This window comes from Panthera onca, chromosome B1, assembly GCF_046562875.1.
Source record: "Panthera onca isolate mPanOnc1 chromosome B1, mPanOnc1 haplotype 2, whole genome shotgun sequence".
NCBI classification, from domain to species: Eukaryota; Metazoa; Chordata; class Mammalia; order Carnivora; family Felidae; genus Panthera; species Panthera onca.
In genome coordinates this window covers 32,609,178-32,628,076 of record NC_138342.1, presented here as the reverse complement: position 1 = coordinate 32,628,076, position 18,899 = coordinate 32,609,178, and the positions used below count along the sequence as shown (strand labels likewise).

The window sequence follows — 18,899 nt, the reverse complement described above, 5'->3', positions numbered from 1 at the left end:
AACAGGCTCCAGGCTCTGAGCTGTCAGCACAGAGCCCGACGTGGGGCTCGAACTCACGGACCGCGAAATCATGACTTGAGCCATTTCGCCGAAGTCGGCCGCTTAACGTACTGAGCCACCCAGGCGCCCCTTAAATAACAATTTCTAACATACATACTAAGCTTTTTTATTGTTGTAAAATATACATAAATTTTTCACAAGTGACATTTCTTTACCATGTTCTGTAGCCATCACTATTAGCTCCAGGACATTTTCATCACCCTGAAAGGAAATTTCTTAGTCATTAAGTAGCCACCCCCTATTCCCTCTTCCTCTCAGATTCTGGCTATCTCTATGAATTTGCCTATTTTGTATATTTCATATAAATGGAATCATACAATATGGGGTCTTTTGTGTCTTGCTTATTTTACTTAGCATAATGTTTTCAAGATTCATCCATGTTGTAGTATGTATCTGTGCATTTCTTTTTATGGCTCAAAAAGATTCTATTATATTATGTACCACAATCTGTTTATTTATTCATCAGCTGATGGACATGTTTCCACCTTTTGGGTACTATAAATAATGTTGCTATGAATATTTGTGTACAAGTTTTTGTTTGAACAGCTGTTTTCAGGGTTTTTTTTTTTTTTTGAGGGGGGATATATACCCAGGGGTGGAATTGGTCATCTGGTAATTCTATGTTTAATTTATTGAGGAACCACTAACTGTTTTCCATAATATCTGTACCATTTTACCATCCCACCAGCAATGTACAAAGGTTCTCATTTCTCCACATCCTCTCCAACACTTATTTTCTATTTAAAAAATTATAGTCATCCTAGTGGATTTGAAATGGTATCTAATTATGGTTTTGGTTGCACTTCTCTAATGATGAATGATGTTGAACACCTATTCCTGGGCTTGTTGGCCCATGAATTTATACCTTCATCAGAGAAATGTCTATTCAAATCCTTTGCCCATTTTTAAATGGGTTGTTTGTCTTTTGTTGTTGAGTGTAGGGGTTCTTTATATTTTCCTGATAGACATGATTTGCAAATATTTTCTCACTTTCTGTGGGTTGTCTTTTCACTTTCCTAATAGTGTCCTGTGATGCATAGAAACTTTTTAATTTTAGTGAAGTCCAATTTATCTTTTGTTACCTTGTGCTTTTGGTGACATATATATGAAACTATTGCCAAATCCCAGGTCATGAAGATTTATGCCTACGTTTTCTTCTCAGTTTTATGGTTTTAACTCTTATGTCCAGCTTCATTCTTTTGCACATGAATATTGTTGTTCCAGCACCATTTGAAGAGATTATTCCTTCTTCATTGAATAGTCTTGGCACTCTCCTTGAAAATCAGTTGACCATAAGTGTATTGATGATAGTTTATTTCTGGACTTTCTATTTCATGCTAGTGGTCTATATATTTATCCTTATAGCAGTACACACTGTTTTGAGCACTGTAGCTTTTAATACATTTTGAAATCAGGATATGTGAGTCCTTTATCTTTATTCTTTTTAAAGATTGTTTTGGCTCCTTTGGGTTGCAATTCCATATGAATTTTAGGATTAGCTTTTCCATTTCTACAAAAAAGGGTCATTGGGTTTTTGATAAGGATTGCATAGAATCTGTACTCTACTTTGGAGAGTACTGCCATCTTAACTTTATTAAGTATTCCAAACCATGAACATGGGATGTCTTTCCACTTAAATAAATCTTTATTGCAGCAATGTTTTGTACTTCTCAGTGTGCAAGCTTTGCACTTCCTTGGTTAAATTTATTACCAAGTATTTTATTCTTTGTGATGCTACTGTAAATGGAATTATTTTTTAAAATTTCCTTTTTGGATTTTTTTTTTTTTTGCCAATGTATAGATATCAAATGACATTTGTGTGTTGATCTCGTATCCTGCAACATTACTGAATTTGTTTATTAACTCTAAATAGTTTTGTGTGTGTGTGTGGATTCTTTGGAATTTTTAATATATAGGATCATGTAAGCTGCAAATAGAGATAGGCTTACTTCTTCCTAATTGGGATTCCTTTTATTTCTTTTTATTGCCTAATTTCTTATGTTAGAACTTCTGGTGCAATGATGACTAGCAGTGATGAGAGTGGGCATTTTCTTGATCTTGAGATAGTTTTCAATCTTTCACCATTAAGTATGTTGTTAACTATTTGTTTTTTATGAATGCCTTTTAAGAGGTTGAGGAAATTCCATTCTCTTCCTAGTTTGCTGAGTGTTTTTTACTGGGAAAGAGTGTTGGATTTTGTCAAATGCCTTTCTTATCAATTGAGATGATCATGCTTCCCCCTTCATTCTATTTTTTTTTAAATAAGACCATTATTTTCATGTCATTGTCCCCGTTTCTTCTAGCTGTTGCTTCCTTCATGCTATTAATGTGATATATTACATTGATTTTCATATGTTGAAACATCCCTGTGTTCCTTCAATAATTACTAGTCTGTCATGGTGTACGATCTGTCTTTGGTATCAAGATAAAGCTGGTCTTACTGAATAATTAAGGAAGTGTTCCTCCCCTTTTATCTTAATTTAATTTAATTTAATTTAATTTAATTTTTTTTGGAAGAGTTAAGAATTAGCATTAACTTCTCCTTACATATTTGGTAGAAAAAAAATGTTTGGCAGAATTCACCAGTGAACTCACCTGCTGCTGTACTTTCTTTGCTGGAAGTTTTTGATTATTGACTCAATCTCTTTACTTGTTATAGGTCTGTTCAGATTTTTTTATTCTATCTTGAGTCAGTTTTGTTAATTTGTGTGTTTCTAAGAATTTGTCCATTTCATCTAGGTTATCTAATTTATTGGCAACAGAGCCTTTTTTGATAAATTTGTTTATGTTTCAGTCATCCAAAATACCATGCAATTTATCTAATATTTATAAACGTTAAGTGCATATCACGTTTTCTTGCATTTACTTTTCTAAAGCAAATTGTATGTAAAAATTCTGTAAGAGATTTAAACAAAATTTTCCCATGAGACTAAAGAACCAAAATTTTCTGAGAGGGGTATGACTGATATAAATTTTACTTCTAAGAAGCATAAACTTTCTTCACATTCTTTTTATTAAAATAAATGCTGGGGCGCCTGGGTGGCTCAGTCGGTTCAGCGTCTGACTTAAGCTCAGGTCATGATCTCACGGCTTGTGAGTTTGAGCCCTGAATCCTGCTCTGTGCTGACAGCTGGGAGCCTGGAGCCTTCTTTGGATTCTGTGTCTCCCTCTCTCTCTCTGCCCCTCCCCCACTCATGCCATGTCTCTGTCTCTCAAAAATAAATAAACGTTAAAAAAATTAAAAATAAATAAAATAAATGCTATTTATGATCTTGCTATTTATGCTCTTGGGGTTAACTCCTCTGTGCCTCAGTTTCCTCATCTGTAAAAATGGGACTAATAATAGAACCTACCTCATAAAGTTGTTGTAAGGATCAAATGCATTAATGCATGCAAAAAACTTGGTTCTTAATTCATAATAAGCATTCAGTAATTACTAACAAATATTATTTTTATAAAGTGTCACCAATTGAGGTTAAAATAAAGAGCATCTAGACATCTCTAATGAACAAACTAATAGTAAAAGTCAAGGCAGCAATGTTGTATGGATACAAAAAGAGCCATATTTTCCTCTAGGTTTGTAAGACCCCAGACTGGGAGAAGAAGAATGAATATTTTGGCAAGTGTTCTGTCCCTAGAAAAGAAATCGGTTCTCTTTATTAGTATTCAGGAAAGCAGGTCCTACTGAGTACAGTTGACCCTTGAGCAATACAGGTTTGAACAGTATGGGTCCACTTATATGAGGATTTTTTTTTGATAAATACAGTAGAGCCCTGTGCATGGATTTTCTCTTCCTTATGATCTTTTAAATAACATTTTCTTTTCTGTAGCTCACTTTATTGTAAGAATACAGTATATAACACATACAAAATACAAAATATTTGTAAATCAACTGTTTACATTACTGGTAAGGCTTCTGGTCAACAGTAGGCTAGCAGTAGTTAAGTTTGGGGGGAGCCGAAAGTTATACACAGATCTTTCACTGTGTGGGGAGTTGGCACCCCTGACCCCCGTGTTGTTCAAGAGTCAACTATACAAAACTGCATTAGAGAGGCCCTCTATCAGGGTGGAAAACTCAAAGGCACTGTGCATGAATCTCATAAAGGAAAGCAAAGCCCTCAGAGAGAAGAATCCGTTCCTTTACTTTAACATGAGTCTGGCCTCCACTGTGGGCCACAGGAAATCAGAGAGTGGATGGTGAGTGTTCAACGAGATAATCACGTGTAGAAGTACCTCCTTTCAAATCACAGGCCTAGGCTTCCCCAAGAAGGTGATGATGTAACTAACACATTTCTGCTTTTGGCTTTTTGTTTTGTTTCTTATACCTTTTCCTCTCTCTTCCCTTAAATACATAAATACACTCTAAGGCTGATCCCTCCTTATCATGGAAATAATGAATTCATGTCCATAATATAATGATTACATAAACATTAATGTGTTTTTCACTATCATTATTATTTCCTTTGTGGCCCCACCAATAACGACCACAAGATTTGCTTTGGGAATGGAAGTATTCAGTTTCTTGGTTCTCAACATTTCAAGAACATTTAAAACTAGCTCAAAAAAAGAGAAAAAAAAAAAAAAGAGTTTGGTTTAATTTTTAAAGAAGGCAACTAAAATAAATCTACCTTGATATAAAATGTAAAAACACATTAATCACAGCATTGTATTTTAAAAGATGGGAATTTAGTTGATACTCATTTTTATATTAAGACATAAGTTAATGACTTGTATATCTTAAAGGGTTTATCATAAAATGTTACTGCCCAGTGCATTTTTGCAAACAGTAAACAATTCACTGAGAGTATTAACATTCACATGTGTAATTGGAGTTTACAAATGTACAAAACTTTGGGTAATAAAGAGTTTAAACTTATTTTTCAACATCCGATAAGCTCATTCCCCTCAAACGGTTTGATTACAAAGAAGCACAAAGGGTTACCACCTGTGGCAAAATGTGAGCAACAAAAGCAAGGATGGTAACTACAGACTTGAGAACATAATATCCAAACAGTACCTGTCCATATCAAAAGACAAAATCAAAACATCTTTTATAACATAAAAGAAAACAAATCCACAGAATTAAATACTACTCAGGTGAAAGAACATTGTAGTGAATATAACATTTATTTTCTCTACATAAATTTGCATATCTTAAATTTAATACAAAACACCATGTGTCAATTATTCCAATTTGAGAATATCATAACACGTGGTTCTTAGTGAATCTAAATATAATAGGTTGAATATTTTAAAAGAACCCAAAGATCATTTTGTTTTCATCCGCTCATTATTGTTTTAATGCTCTAACGTTTTTCTTCACTCATTAGACTAAACCGATTTAGAAATAAAATACATAATCAAAGCTTATATAATACAGCTATTTCTGAAAAAAACTAAGTATTAGCATCGTCTTTAGTATGTCATTAAAATAGTGGTTGTGGTTAAACAAATACAAATTAGTGCAACTAATGTAGAATAAAGTTACAAAGCAAATGTTAAAAGTTTTATCTGGTATATGTGCACTATAATAAAGGAAATCTGGATAATGGAGTAAAGTGTGGTTATTAATAAATGAAATTCCCAGTTGTGTTGTATTTAGGAGGACTGCATTTGTCTGCATATGTTAAACCAGGAACGTATGTTCACCACCCACCAGCTGTAGTTATGATTTGCTAAGAAATGACTTACTAAGAAATGCAGGATTTAATCCTGGTTCATCCACTCCTTCCTCCCTTGTTTTATCATCTTCACGTTGAGATTGGGCACTTTGTGCCCAGGTATGTGGCATTGTGAATTTGCTAAAAAATGTATCCAGTGGTGGTAGGATAATTTTCCTAAATTCATAAGGAAGAGGATATCTTCTTCACTTAGAAAACAAAGCACTACATTATAATTTGACAGTTACAACGCAAGCCCCAGCTCTTCCTAGACACAGTGGAGCAACCTAAAAAAGAAAGAAAAAAATGTATTTGTTGCATTGGCAGGTACAAAAGTTGAGAAAACCATACCCAGTTTGAAAACTACTGAAATAGTCTGTTTTTGTCAAGGAGCTCTGCCACACCCTGCCGCCCCAGCCTTGCTGTGGGCCTGGTTCCTTCCCCCGGAATCCCTCCTGCTGCCAGAGTTTCACAGATTAAGTCATTTAGGGTGTATCACATTATTATGCAGTATTCGCTTCTCTTTAAAGGTAATTCTAAAAAAAAACTGCTCAAGATTTTTCTACCTGACCCTTTGTTTTGGCCAAAATGATGCACGATATGGATAATGAGGAAATGCTGAACTTTAACTCTGTGGCCAATGTGGACAAAATATCAAGTATTATCTCTAAAAGCCCTTTAACAGATGTGCTGTCTCAGAGCACACCAAACACACTGCGTGCCTGGGGTCTGCTTATTCCAGGGGAACCAGTAATTTCACATTTACTGACTGCCTTCTCTGTGCATGGTGGAAAGGTCTAAACCCATTCGACTAATTTTTAGCAGAGTATATAAATAATAAATAGTACTCCTCCAGCTCCGGAGGAATTGAAACAAATCTGGTGAATAAACTCTATGACAATGAGACAGACACCCTAGCAGGGTGCTAGGGAAAGAGATACGATCTCAGTTTATAGATAAGGAATAATTCTTAAATCTTTCACTTACTCTTTTATCATTATTTTTTTAAGTACCCTAGACACTGGGCAATTCATAGTGAAAATAAAAGTGTAGACAAGGATAGTTTTTAAATTTTTTAAAACATTTTATTTATTTTTGAGAGACAGAGACAGAGCACAAGCGGGGGAGGGGCAGAGAGAGAGACACACACAGAATCCGAAGCAGGCTCCAGGCTCCGAGCTGCCAGCACAGAGCCTGACGTGGGGCTGGAACCCATGAACTGTGAGATCATGACCCGAGCTGAAGTTGGACGCTTAACTGACTGAGCCACCCAGGCACCCCAAGGATAGTCTTTAAAGAAGGGCTACTTTGAGCACATTAAGACCTAAGAATTAAAACAACAGTATTTAGGGAAGGAGTGACTAATACAAAGTACTAAGAAAATGTGTTTTGTACTTATGTATGTAGGTGTACATTAATGAAATGTTTTTGTCAAATACACGAAATCAAAATGACTTTCTAATCAGTTTGGCCTCTTTCCCAACCTTTCCAGTTGAATGACTGGATTTTAAGAACACACTGTAAGAGAATTCTCAGTTGTTCTCAATTTGAATCTGTTGTTTTGATCACTGTTCTATCTCCCTGAACAATCAAATCACCTGCTTTAAAGCCAAATCTATTCACAGTATTCTAGGAGTAACCTCTAGGTCATTTCAATCACAAGTGTCTGTTTGTAATTAGGAGCTTTTCTCAAAACACCCATGACCTGAAGTCTTTACACTGTAAAGAGTTGATGTTGCCATAACAACCAGGGAGAAAGGTCAGCTTAGAGTATTTCTTCAATACAGTGCAGTCACCTCCTGCTTTGGGTCAAGGTGGGTTGTAGGGTGGGTGATGACTTCAGACTTTATAATCTCATTTCATTCCCTGACCAAATGTCCTCTTGTCCATTTGTTGGAACACTAAATGGAAAACATTTGTTTTTCAGATTCTATGGCTATAAGTTCAAATTTAGGTGCTTTAAAATAGTAATAGAGGTGGCATGCAAACAAAATAGCTATGTAGTCACAGATTGCTAATTTTGATAAGAGAGTAATTCAGCATAAAGTATTAATTACCTGTAATAACAAGTCTTTTAAAAATATTTTTTAATGTTTATTTTTGAGAGAGAGAGAGAGAGAGAGAGAGGAAGCGCACAAGCAGGGGAGGGGCAAAGAGAAAGGGAGACACAGAATCTGAAGCAGGCTCCAGGCCCTGAACTGTCAGCACAGAGCCTGACACAGGGCTTGAATACACAAACCGTGAGATCATGACCTAAGCTGAAGGTGGATGCTCAACTGACTGAGCCACCCAGGCATCCCAATAACAAGTCTTAAACACTGGCCAACAGATTTTCTTATAACTAGTTTAACAGCATAAATCAAATATATCTTAGAAAAAGAGATTTTTACATCTTATTTTGGGCTCCTTCGTTATCATTCATATTGCCATGGTGGGATATTGATTTCATTTCTAATGAATTTCTGTAGCTCTGACTCAAGCCCTCAAATTATCTCTTCTTCCCTCTACCAAATAATCCTACTTAAACTTAAGAAACAAGATCAAGGTCACACGCTCAGTCCCTTTTTCTATCTTTTTCATTTAAAAACTCTTTTTTCTCAATTCTGCTTCCTGCCCTTCTTTCAGTAAAGTGCCCTTCAATGTTACTCTCTCTTTCTAGCATCTGGAATCTCTATTCTTGTTTTCACCTCTATTTTGAAAAAGACCTGCGGCTCAAATTCTAACTCCATTTATTTGCTGTGTGACTTGGGTCAACTATTTAACCTCTCTGTGTCTCAGATTCCTCATCCAATAGAGCCTGGTACATAAAATATGTTTAATAAATGTTAACTTTCTATCATCATCATTATTTGAAAATTGTATGCCCCTCTAGCTCCTGAGTTTATTTTTGTCTTTACTTTTTACATTGTGTGTAATCTGTCTCAAAATAAATAAATAAACATTTAATTTAAAAAAATTGCTCTATTCCATTATCTTATCTAAGACATTGTCTGGTCATTCATTTGCTGTTTTCTTCACCTTCAATCCAACCCAGTAAGTGTAAAAAGAAAGAATAGATAGGACTTGGTAATATCTCTTGAATCCATCTATAGAGTTGACAGCTCAAGCCTTACAAGTGAAGCAATCTTCTAGATGTTTCATTTTTATCCAGCCTTCGCTTCCCCTGCTCCTGTCCCCAACTGCCACATGAACTTCCTATTACTGTATCAATCTCCTGGTTAAAAGTCTCCACTGGCTTCCCACTACCGAACTCTTTACCCATGGCCTTCACAGACCTCCATCCTGACCCCAACCTTGCTCTCTAATAGGAACTCCTACTCTTGCTAAGCATGGATCCATATAACCGGCCACCCTTCCTCAATTATCTTGCATAGTTCTGCTTCAGTGACATTTCTTTTGTGTTTTTTCACACAGCTTCCCATTTCTTTCTACCTTTTTGAATTGGATCAATTCATTTAAGGCTTAGCTTAAATCCAGCTTCTCCTCACTAAAGCCCTCTCAACAACCATTTTATTTTTTCTTTGACTTCATATACCACACAATGCCTATACCATGGGACACTTCCCTACCAACTGTTCTACATTGTGGGTTCTCCCCTTGCACATGCAGATCATATTTATTTAAGTAGCTAAGTTGTATGACAGTGGGGATGCTTTTAAATTTTGTTTTCTTGACAGTACTTACTACTGCTCCTTGTATGTAGGAAAACCTTGGCTCAATTAAACATTTGAGCATCTTTCAGTACCAGATACTAAATTCGGTCACAAAATTTCTAATTCTGTTCTTGGTAATGATGGAAACAAGGATCTCAGAAGATCATTCTTAGAAGTATGAAGCCCTCCAGAAATAGACACGGTTGGAATTCTGCTAATAAGCTTGCCAGGTCAAGACTTGTTAATATAATTTAAGATTGCTATCTTTATTAGGTGATGACCAGACATTTTATCTGCTTCCCGATATCAATAGCTTGAGTATTTAAAAATTATTGCTCATGTATGGATAATTGGTTCAAATTTTTCTGATTTCTATCTTTTTTCTTATTTTCCACAATCTCCCTCTCTTTTTCCCATAGCTCTCCTGTAGTCCTATCTGCTTTACCAATACTAGAATATCTCATCAATTCCCAGCAAGCAAATGGTGGCAGATCAAAACTATTAATAATTTCCTTGAGTATTAACTTATACTTCAAAGATAATTTTGGATTTTAATTATGTTATAAAATTAAACAGTCCTTCTTGTTTTCATATATTTAATTCAGAGATGACCTTATCATGCTTATGCTATATATTTTGATATTGGATAAAATTGAAAGAATCAGTTTTACCAAACAAATTGTTTTAATAAAAACAGAGAAGTGTAATAATGAAAAATGAAATGCCATACCTGGGTCCACTCATTTGTCTGGGGATCATAAGCCTCCACTGTATTAAGATAAGTCTGTCCATCATACCCTCCAACAGCATATAATTTATCACCAAGTAAACAGACCCCTACTGCATCTCTGCTGATGCTCATAGATGCCACTGCAGTCCACATATCTGTTTTGGGATCGTATCTGAAAGAAAATTTTAGAACTGGAGCTGACATTGTCCTCACCACATTTTTATGTAAAAATTGTTTATGGATGAAAGACTTGCATATAAGACCTGATACCATAAAACTCCTAGAAGAAAACATGGGGGGAAGATCCTTGACATTGGTCTTGGCAATGATTTTCTGGATTTGACACCAAAAAGCAAAGGCAACAAAAGTAAAAATAAACACAAATGACCATATCAAACTAAGAAGCTTCTGCATAGCAAAGGAAACCATCAACAAAATGAAAAGGCAACCTATAGAATGGGAAAAAAATGCTTCCAAATTATGTATCTGATAAGAAGTTACTATCTAGAAGATATAAAGAATCATACAACTCAATAACCAAAAAACCCAAATAAACCAATTAAAAATGAGCAGAGGGTCTGAATAGGCATTTTTCCAAAGAAGACATCTACATCGCCAATAGGTACATGAAAAGGTGCTTAACATCACTAATCATCAGGAAAATGTAAATCAAAACTACAATGGCTGTTAGCAAAAAAGATAATAACAGTGTATGTGAGGATGTGGAGGAAAGGGAATAACACTTGTGTACTGTTGGTGGGAATGTAAGTTAGTGCAATTGCTATAGAAAACAACATGGAGAGTCCTCAAAAAATTTAAAATAGAAATACCGTATGATCCAGTAATTCTACTTCTAGGTTTTTATCCAAAGAAAAGGAAAGCACTAATTTGAAAAGATATATGCACCCTCATGTTCACTGCAGCATTATTTACAGTAGCCAAGACATGGAAACAACCTAAGTTGTTCATCAATGGATAAAGATGTAATACATCTAGAACACACACACACACACACACACACACACACACACACACACACACAGTGTAATATTATTTGGCCCTAAAAAAGAATGAAATCTTGCTATTTCAAACACATGGATGAACCTTGAGGGCATTATACGAAGTGAAATAAGTCAGAGAAAACAAATACCGATTATCTCACTTAACATGTGGACCCTAAAACAAAACAAAACAAAAAACCTGGCACTCATAGGGTGCCAGAAGTAGGGCACGAGATGGGGGGGTGGGGAGGAAGGAATGGGTGAAATGAGGGAGGGGGATCAAAAGGTACAAATTTCTGTAGTTATAAAATACATGAATCATGGGGATATAATGCACAGCATGGTGATACAGTTAATAATACTGTGCTTTCTATTTGAAAGTTGTTAAGGGTAAAAAGTTCTCATCACAAGAAAAAAATTTGTAACTATATATGGTGATGGATGTTAACTAGGCTTATTGTGATCATTTCTCAATATATACAAATGTCAAATCATTGTTATACACCTGAGACTAATATGACAATTATACTTCCATAAAAGAATACCTACATATCCAGAAACACCTGGGAGAGGCAGTATAGCAAAGTGGTTAGAGAACGGGCTTTGGATTTGGGCTGAACAATCTTAAGTCCTTATCCTTCCAATTATTAGCTCTGTGGTATTGTAAAGTTACTTAAAATCTTTAAATCATAGTTTCTTTACTGGTAAATATTGCTCACCACATAGCATTGAAAATTTAATGAGAGAATGCATAGTAAGCATTTGATAAATGTCACCTTAAAGATGGGTTCATTTATTACACTTGTTTCCTATTAGCAAGGAATACAATCTTGTAACAAAAATTCAAAGAATACAAAAATATATAAAAAAGCAATAGCTAGCCTTTTTTCATTCCAACTTTAATTACAGAGTCAAGTGGTAGTGACTCAACAATTTAGTTAGTATTTGATCTTCTAAATATTTCACTTTTTATTCTGAGGACCCAGATGTCTATTTCAGAACATGTTTTTAATTCAATTTACTTTTTCTTTCCATGTGTAACATTAAAAGTTTTTTCATTAAAAAAAATAAAAATAGTTTAGTTCTTTAAGCCTACCCCTTGTCTTATTACTGCTATCTAAAGTACATTTGGACATATTTTTAGAAAAAATCAATATTTCCCTGAAAACTTTTAACTTACAGTATTGTAGCTTCATTTAGTAAATCCATGACACTTAAACTATCCAAAAGAGCTAAAGTAAATACTGAAACTGCTTTATGGGTTTTGATTGTCCACTGAAAATCTGAGGAAATCAATACATGAAGCTCTGTGTAAGATGACTTACACACTCAATCATTATAGCTGTCCATTTTTGAAACGTCTTGTTCCTTTCATGAAATACATTACCTAGAACAGCCCAAAGTTGTCTAAGAGCAGATACATCATGCTACAATGACCTATACTGCTTGTAATACCTCTTGCATCAATGAACAATTTTTCATCAGGTGCGGTACTGCAGTGAGCTTGTAATGTATAAAGTATACAGAGGCTTCCATATTCCTTTCCTGAAATGTAACATGCAACAAGCATAGTCTGGATTACTTTCCCTAATACAGGGGAAATGCAGGTGTAACTCTCCTGCTTTCTCAAAAGACAACAAACCAACCTTCCGTATTATTTCACAGAAAGCACTCATTGCCATCAAACCTGCATTTCACTTTTTATCCTTCTTCCAATCATGTATAAATCACACACACACACACACACACACACACACACACACACACTAACTTCCAGTTGCTCATTAAAATCTAGACTCTCTGATAAGGCCTTAAAGACTCAACGTGATTTGCTCCTACCTCCACCCTAGTCCGCCTCCTTTCCTGACACTGTCTCCCTCATTCTTTGTTCTCCAGTCATAGTGTCTGCCTTTCAGCTTTCTGAATGAATCATATTCCTTTCTGCTTAGGAGTGTTTGTAATGTTCCCATTGATTCCACCTCCTAAATCCATTCAATTCTCTCCATTCCTTAAATTAGACTAATAGTTACAGATGGGAGCCTGAACTATTGTCCAAATCGTCCATTGATGTTAGGCTCTTTACCTGGCCCATACTTGAGTTTCATAAGGCCAGTTTGGATGACTTGTTTAGCCTTTTAGTCTTTTATTATTTCATGTTATTTCATTTTATATGAAAATGTGTTAGTAACGTTCCTCTCCTTTTTACTTCTTATTTAGCCTCTAGCCCCTATTCCTTCTCTCTGAAATTCATCAACCTCCTTTCCTTTTCTTGTCAGGTACAGTGTCCAGTACAAAATACGTACATAACAAATGTTTGTCATTTGACTCAATTAATAAATTGTATAATCAATTCTAAGGTACGTTTTCTTTTTTTTTAATATGAAATTTATTGTCAAATTGGTTTCCATACAATGCCCAGTGCTGATCCCAACAGGTGCCCTCCTCAATGCCCATCACCCACCCTCCCTTCCCTCCCACCCCCCCATCAACCCTCAGTTTATTCTCAGTTTTTAAGAGTCTCTTATGGTTTGCCTCCCTCCCTCTCTAACTTTTTTTCCCCCTTCCCCTCCCCCATGGTCTCCTGTTAAGTTTCTCAGGATCCACATAAGAGTGAAAACATATGGTATCTGTCTTTCTCTGTATGACTTATTTCACTTAGCATAACACTCTCCAGTTCCATCCACATTGCTACAAAAAGCCATATTTCATTCTTTCTCATTGCCAAGTAGTATTTCATTGTATATATAAACCACAATTTCTTTATCCATTCGTCAGTTGATGGACATTTTGGCTCTTTCCATAATTTGGCTATTGTTGAGAGTGCTGCTATAAACATTGGGGTACAAGTGCCCCTATGCATCAGCACTCCTGTATCCCTTGGATAAATTCCTAGCAGTGCTATTGCTGGGTCATAGGGTAGATCTACTTTTAATTTTTTGAGGAACCTCCACACCGTTTTCCAGAGAGGCTGCACCAGTTTGCATTCCCATCTAAGGTACATTTTCAGTAGGCAGTAATACGATGAGAGAAGAATCTGAGTAGGCATTAGGAGACAGACTGAGAGACGGGCAACTCAACATTTACAAAGCTCTGAAGGAACTGCTTCGCATATGGTAGATGTTCACTAAAGAGTCGTTAATTTGTCTGCAAGTGTCAGACAAACTTTTCCTTCACAGGAAATTACCTTTCCACACAGTCTGAGAGTCTGGATGTCAAGTTGGATGCAGGAGCATCGTGTCCTCCAATAGCATACAGCAATCCATTCCAGGTAGTTACTCCGACTCCCCCTCTCCTTTTGGACATTTGCGCACAGAGTGTCCATTTATTAGTATGAGGATCAAAACATTCTACTGATTTGAGGCAAGAACTTCCATCACGACCACCAACTGCATAAAGTCTGTAAAAAACAGTGCCATCATTATGATTAAGACACAGAGGTTATTCTTATGGTATTTCATTGAATTTAAGATGCTACAGATTATAAGACAAACTGTCAATTTATGTGCCATCAAGAAAGAAGATATGCTACCATTATATGACATATGTGTGTAACATGTGTGTGTGTATATATACACACACACACACACACACTATATACATACATATATCATGTATATAGATGTGTAGATAGATAGATACAGATCTATATATATAGATATCATCCTGCATAAAATAGAAGAGGGGTGCCTGGGTGGCTCAGTTGGTTAAGCATCTGATTCTTGGTTCTGGCTCAGGTTGTGATCTTAAGATTCATGGGTTCGAGCCCCATGTCAGTCTCTGAACTGATAGCATGGAGCCTGCTTGGGATTCTCTCTCTCTCTGCCCCTCCTCTGCTTGCATGTGCACTCTCTTTCTCTCTCTCAAAATGAATAAACATTAAAAAAAGAGAAAGTGACATGAAAGCAATGACCACTATTTCACAGCTGCCATCTGTTTGGCAGGTCACCACGGATTTTACAATGCATTACAATTTAGAGGTACAAGATGTGTCTTAGAATAAATGAAATGTGGTGTATAAATACACCATGACTTATTTCTTAAATAGCTAAAATAGGACTGGATTAAAAGGAAAGAAACGAACCTTCTCTGCACTTACCACAGGCTAGACATTTTACCTGTATTAATTTAATCATATCAATGATGCTATGAGAAACCATTTATATTCCTGTTTCATGGGTGAAGAAACAGGCTCATGAAGATTAAGAGGCTAATACAGGGTCAGAAGCAGAACCAGGGCAGTTATAATAACGAGCAGTTGTATGGTGAGCAGTCGCCTGGGATGCTCTTGTAATAGTGAAATAGGAGGATAAAAGGATTGCTTGAAACAGTGGTATATAAATTAATATTTATTACATGTGAACAGTATCCTTCATTAATTCAAATTACTGCAGAGAATACTGTAAGTTACTGAAAATGAATATGGTATGTTAATGTCCTAAGTGTTGCCTAGTAGATAAATTTTAATTATCATTCAATATATTTCATTAATTTAAAAGTCTTTTACTCTGAACTTAAAATATATATAAAATATTTTAAATATTTGAGCATTTGAATATTTTTATTAAGCACACAATCTTCTTGTACTTACTATTCACTTGGGAAGCTCTTTATAGATATTTTCCTAATCTTTTTTTCAAAAGAGTAAAAAAAATCAGTTCATTGCTTATATAAAAGTCCTCACATTTTGAATTTACAGATGCCTCAGTTAATATTTAACTATTTTTCTTACCTCAAGAAATAATATTTGAACTATACCAAATGTCTGCCAATTAAAACTCTAAGTTATTATACTGAGGTGTATATATGTGTGTGTGTGTGCATATTTAAAGACTTTTTTTTAATGTTTATTTATTTATTTTGAGAGAGAGAGCATGTGTGGGAGGGGCAGAAGGAGAGACTATCAAGCAGGCTCCACACTGTCAACCCAGACCCCAATGTGGGGTTTGAACTCATGAACCGTGAGATCATGACCTGAGCCAAAACCAAGAGTCAATGCTTAACTGACTGAGCCACACAGGCACCCCAAGACATTTGTTAAATTTTAATTCATAATGTAAAGTACACTATGCCACTTAAACTGGTTCTTTTTTTTTTATCTTCAAATTTTTTGTTAAATTCTAGTCAGTTAACGTATAGTGTAATATTAGTTTCAGGTATAGAATTTAGTGTTTCATCACTTACATACAACATCCAGTGCTCGTCACAGCAAATGCCCTCCTTAGTACCCATCAGCCATTTAACCCCTCTACCCTCCTGCTCAGCAATCCTCAGTTTGTTCTCTACAGTTAAGAATCTGTTTCATGGTTTGCCTCTTTTTCTCCCACTATGTTCATCTATTTTGTTTCTTAAATTCCACACCAGTGAAATCTGACTGATTTGTCTTTCTCTGATTTATTTCGCTTAGCATAATACTCTCCAGCTCCATGCATGTCATTGCAAATGACAAGATTTTGTTCTTTTTGAAGGCTGAGTAATATTCGTGTGTGTGTGTGTGTGTGTGCGCGCGTGCGCACATCTTCTTTACCCATTCAGCAGTTGATGGACATCTGGGCTCTTTCCATAATTTGGCTACTGTTGATAATGCTGCTAGAAACATTGGGGTGCATGTACCCCTTAGAATCAGTATTCCTGTATCCTTTGGGTAAATATCTAGTAGTATAATTGCTGGATCATAGGGTAGTTCTGTTTTTAACTTTCTGAGGAACCTCCATACTGTTTTCCAGATTGGCTGCACCAGTTTGCATTCCCACCAACAGTGAAAGAGGGTTCTCTTTTCTCTGCATCTTTGCCAACACCTGTTGTTTCCTGTGTTATTAATTTTAGCCATTCTGACAGGCTTGAGATGATACCTCATTGTAGTTTTTATTTGTATTTCCTCAATGATCATTGATTCAAACTGGTTCTTAACTGAGAAGATGATCATATCTTAAATAGCAACATGTGGCTGTAGCGATATCTTATTCTATCTAAACTTTATATTAGTAGTATGGAAAGGGGCGCCTGGGTAGCTCGGTCGGTTAAGTGTCCGACTTCGGCTCAGGTCATGATCTCGCAATCTGTGAGTTCTTGCCCCGCGTCGGGCTCTGTACTGACTGCTCAGAGCCTGGAGCCTGTTTCAGATTCTGTGTCTCCCTCTCTCTCTGCCCCTCCCCTGTTCATGCTCTGTCTCTCTCTGTCTCAAAAATAAATAAATGTTAAAAAAAAAAATAAAAAAAAATAGTATGGAAAGTGAAATTTATTTGAAACTTTGTTAAAAAATTTATTATCTCTTAAAAACTACTTTCTTGTGTTATCATTCTTAATGTTAAACTATTCTTATTTTTAACTAATACTTGTAGAATATTTGTCTGAATATGGGATCACAGAATATTAGAGGACACCAACAATTAGAAAATATTCATAATTAAAAAAACCATGTACAGGGGCACCTGGGTGGCTCAGTCCTTTAAGTGTCCAACTTTGGCTCAGGTAATGATCTCGCGGTTTGTGACTTTGAGTCCCACATCAGGCTCTGTGCTGACAGCTTAGAGCCTGGAGCCTGCTTCTGATTTGGTGTCTGCCCCTCTCTCTGCCCCTCCCATGCTCATGCTCTGTCTCTCTCTGTCTCTCAATAATAAATGTTAAAAAATTTTAAAAAGCCATGCACACACACACAGAAACACAACAACAGGATTCAAGGCACCACCCCCTCTTCACAGTGAACTCATGGGTCTTGACTATGAAAAGTGGTGTAGTATAGGGATTAAGAGATGAACTCTGGAGCCAGACTCTGGATTTGAAGCTTGGTTCTAACACTTACTAGCTCTGACTGTGGACAAGTTATTTAACCTCCACCTGCCTGAATTTCATCATCCAAAACATCTCTAAACCCTGTCTCAAAGGATTATTGGTGATCAAATTTAATATACTTTGAATAGTGCCTTACAATGGTTTAAGTGTTTAAGGGGAAAAATAAATTCTATCTCTATTTGTATTCTTTTAGAAAATGGCATTTTTATTTAAAAAATAATTTTAAACATTTATTTTGAGAGAGAGAGAGAGAGAGATTGCATGAGTGAGTGCAAGCAGGGGAGGGGCAGAGAGACAGGGAAAGAGAGAATCCCAAGCAGGCTCTGGGCTGTCTGTGCAGAAACTGATGTGGAGCTCCATGTCACAAGCCACCAAGATATTGACCTGAGCTGAAATCAAGAGTTGGACACTTAACGAACTGAGGAAAATGGCATTTTTAGATCTTAAGTGTCCAAACAATGTTTACACTCAGTTAATGTTAAGGGCTAAAATGTACCAATAATACTTTCTGAAGAAACATGATCTCAAGCAATGGCTTTCAAATTGTTTTCTAAGAACAGAATTCTGTGGAGGACTTGAGGAGGTCCCAAAAACAGTGCATTTGAAATTTAAGTTTTAATAATTTTCAAAAATGTCACTTGGCTCAATTAAAGGCCATGAAAGATTCACAACTCATCTTTCTTTCCCATGACAGTATCTATTACAGTAAGAAAATAAACATTATGTCAAATTATGAAATTGTGCCCAATTGTATTGTACTATATGCTTTAAAATAAGACTTAGTCTTTTCTGACTTTTAAAATTAGGATCAAGAATGCAATGGGCTGGTGGATACTGAGATTTAACAGAAAAAAAAATTCTACTACTTTTAATCTACAATACAGTTTAACTGAAAAGTTTCCCGAGATTCCAATTAAATTGCTCTATTAGTTAAAATAACTGTTATCGTTTTCAGCTACTGACCTGTGAATGAGGATTTTCTTTATACTGAACAACAACAAAAACC

General features: G+C 35.8%; 1 protein-coding gene across 6 annotated transcripts in view; it reads right to left on the bottom strand.

Moving 5' to 3' along the window:
- Positions 1 to 3,485: 3,485 nt before the first annotated feature.
- Positions 3,486 to 18,899, bottom strand: part of KLHL5 (kelch like family member 5) — a 92,142-nt gene continuing 76,728 nt past the window's right edge. For all 6 annotated transcript variants that reach the window (XM_060655233.3, XM_060655232.3, XM_060655230.3 and 3 more), the window contains 3 exons: positions 14,289 to 14,501; positions 10,104 to 10,275; positions 3,486 to 6,007 (listed from right to left, as the gene is read on the bottom strand). In XM_060655233.3, coding sequence (XP_060511216.1) covers positions 5,951 to 6,007; positions 10,104 to 10,275; positions 14,289 to 14,501 — 442 coding nt within the window. In that variant the 3' untranslated portion in view covers positions 3,486 to 5,950. The remainder of the gene's footprint in view (positions 6,008 to 10,103; positions 10,276 to 14,288; positions 14,502 to 18,899) is intronic.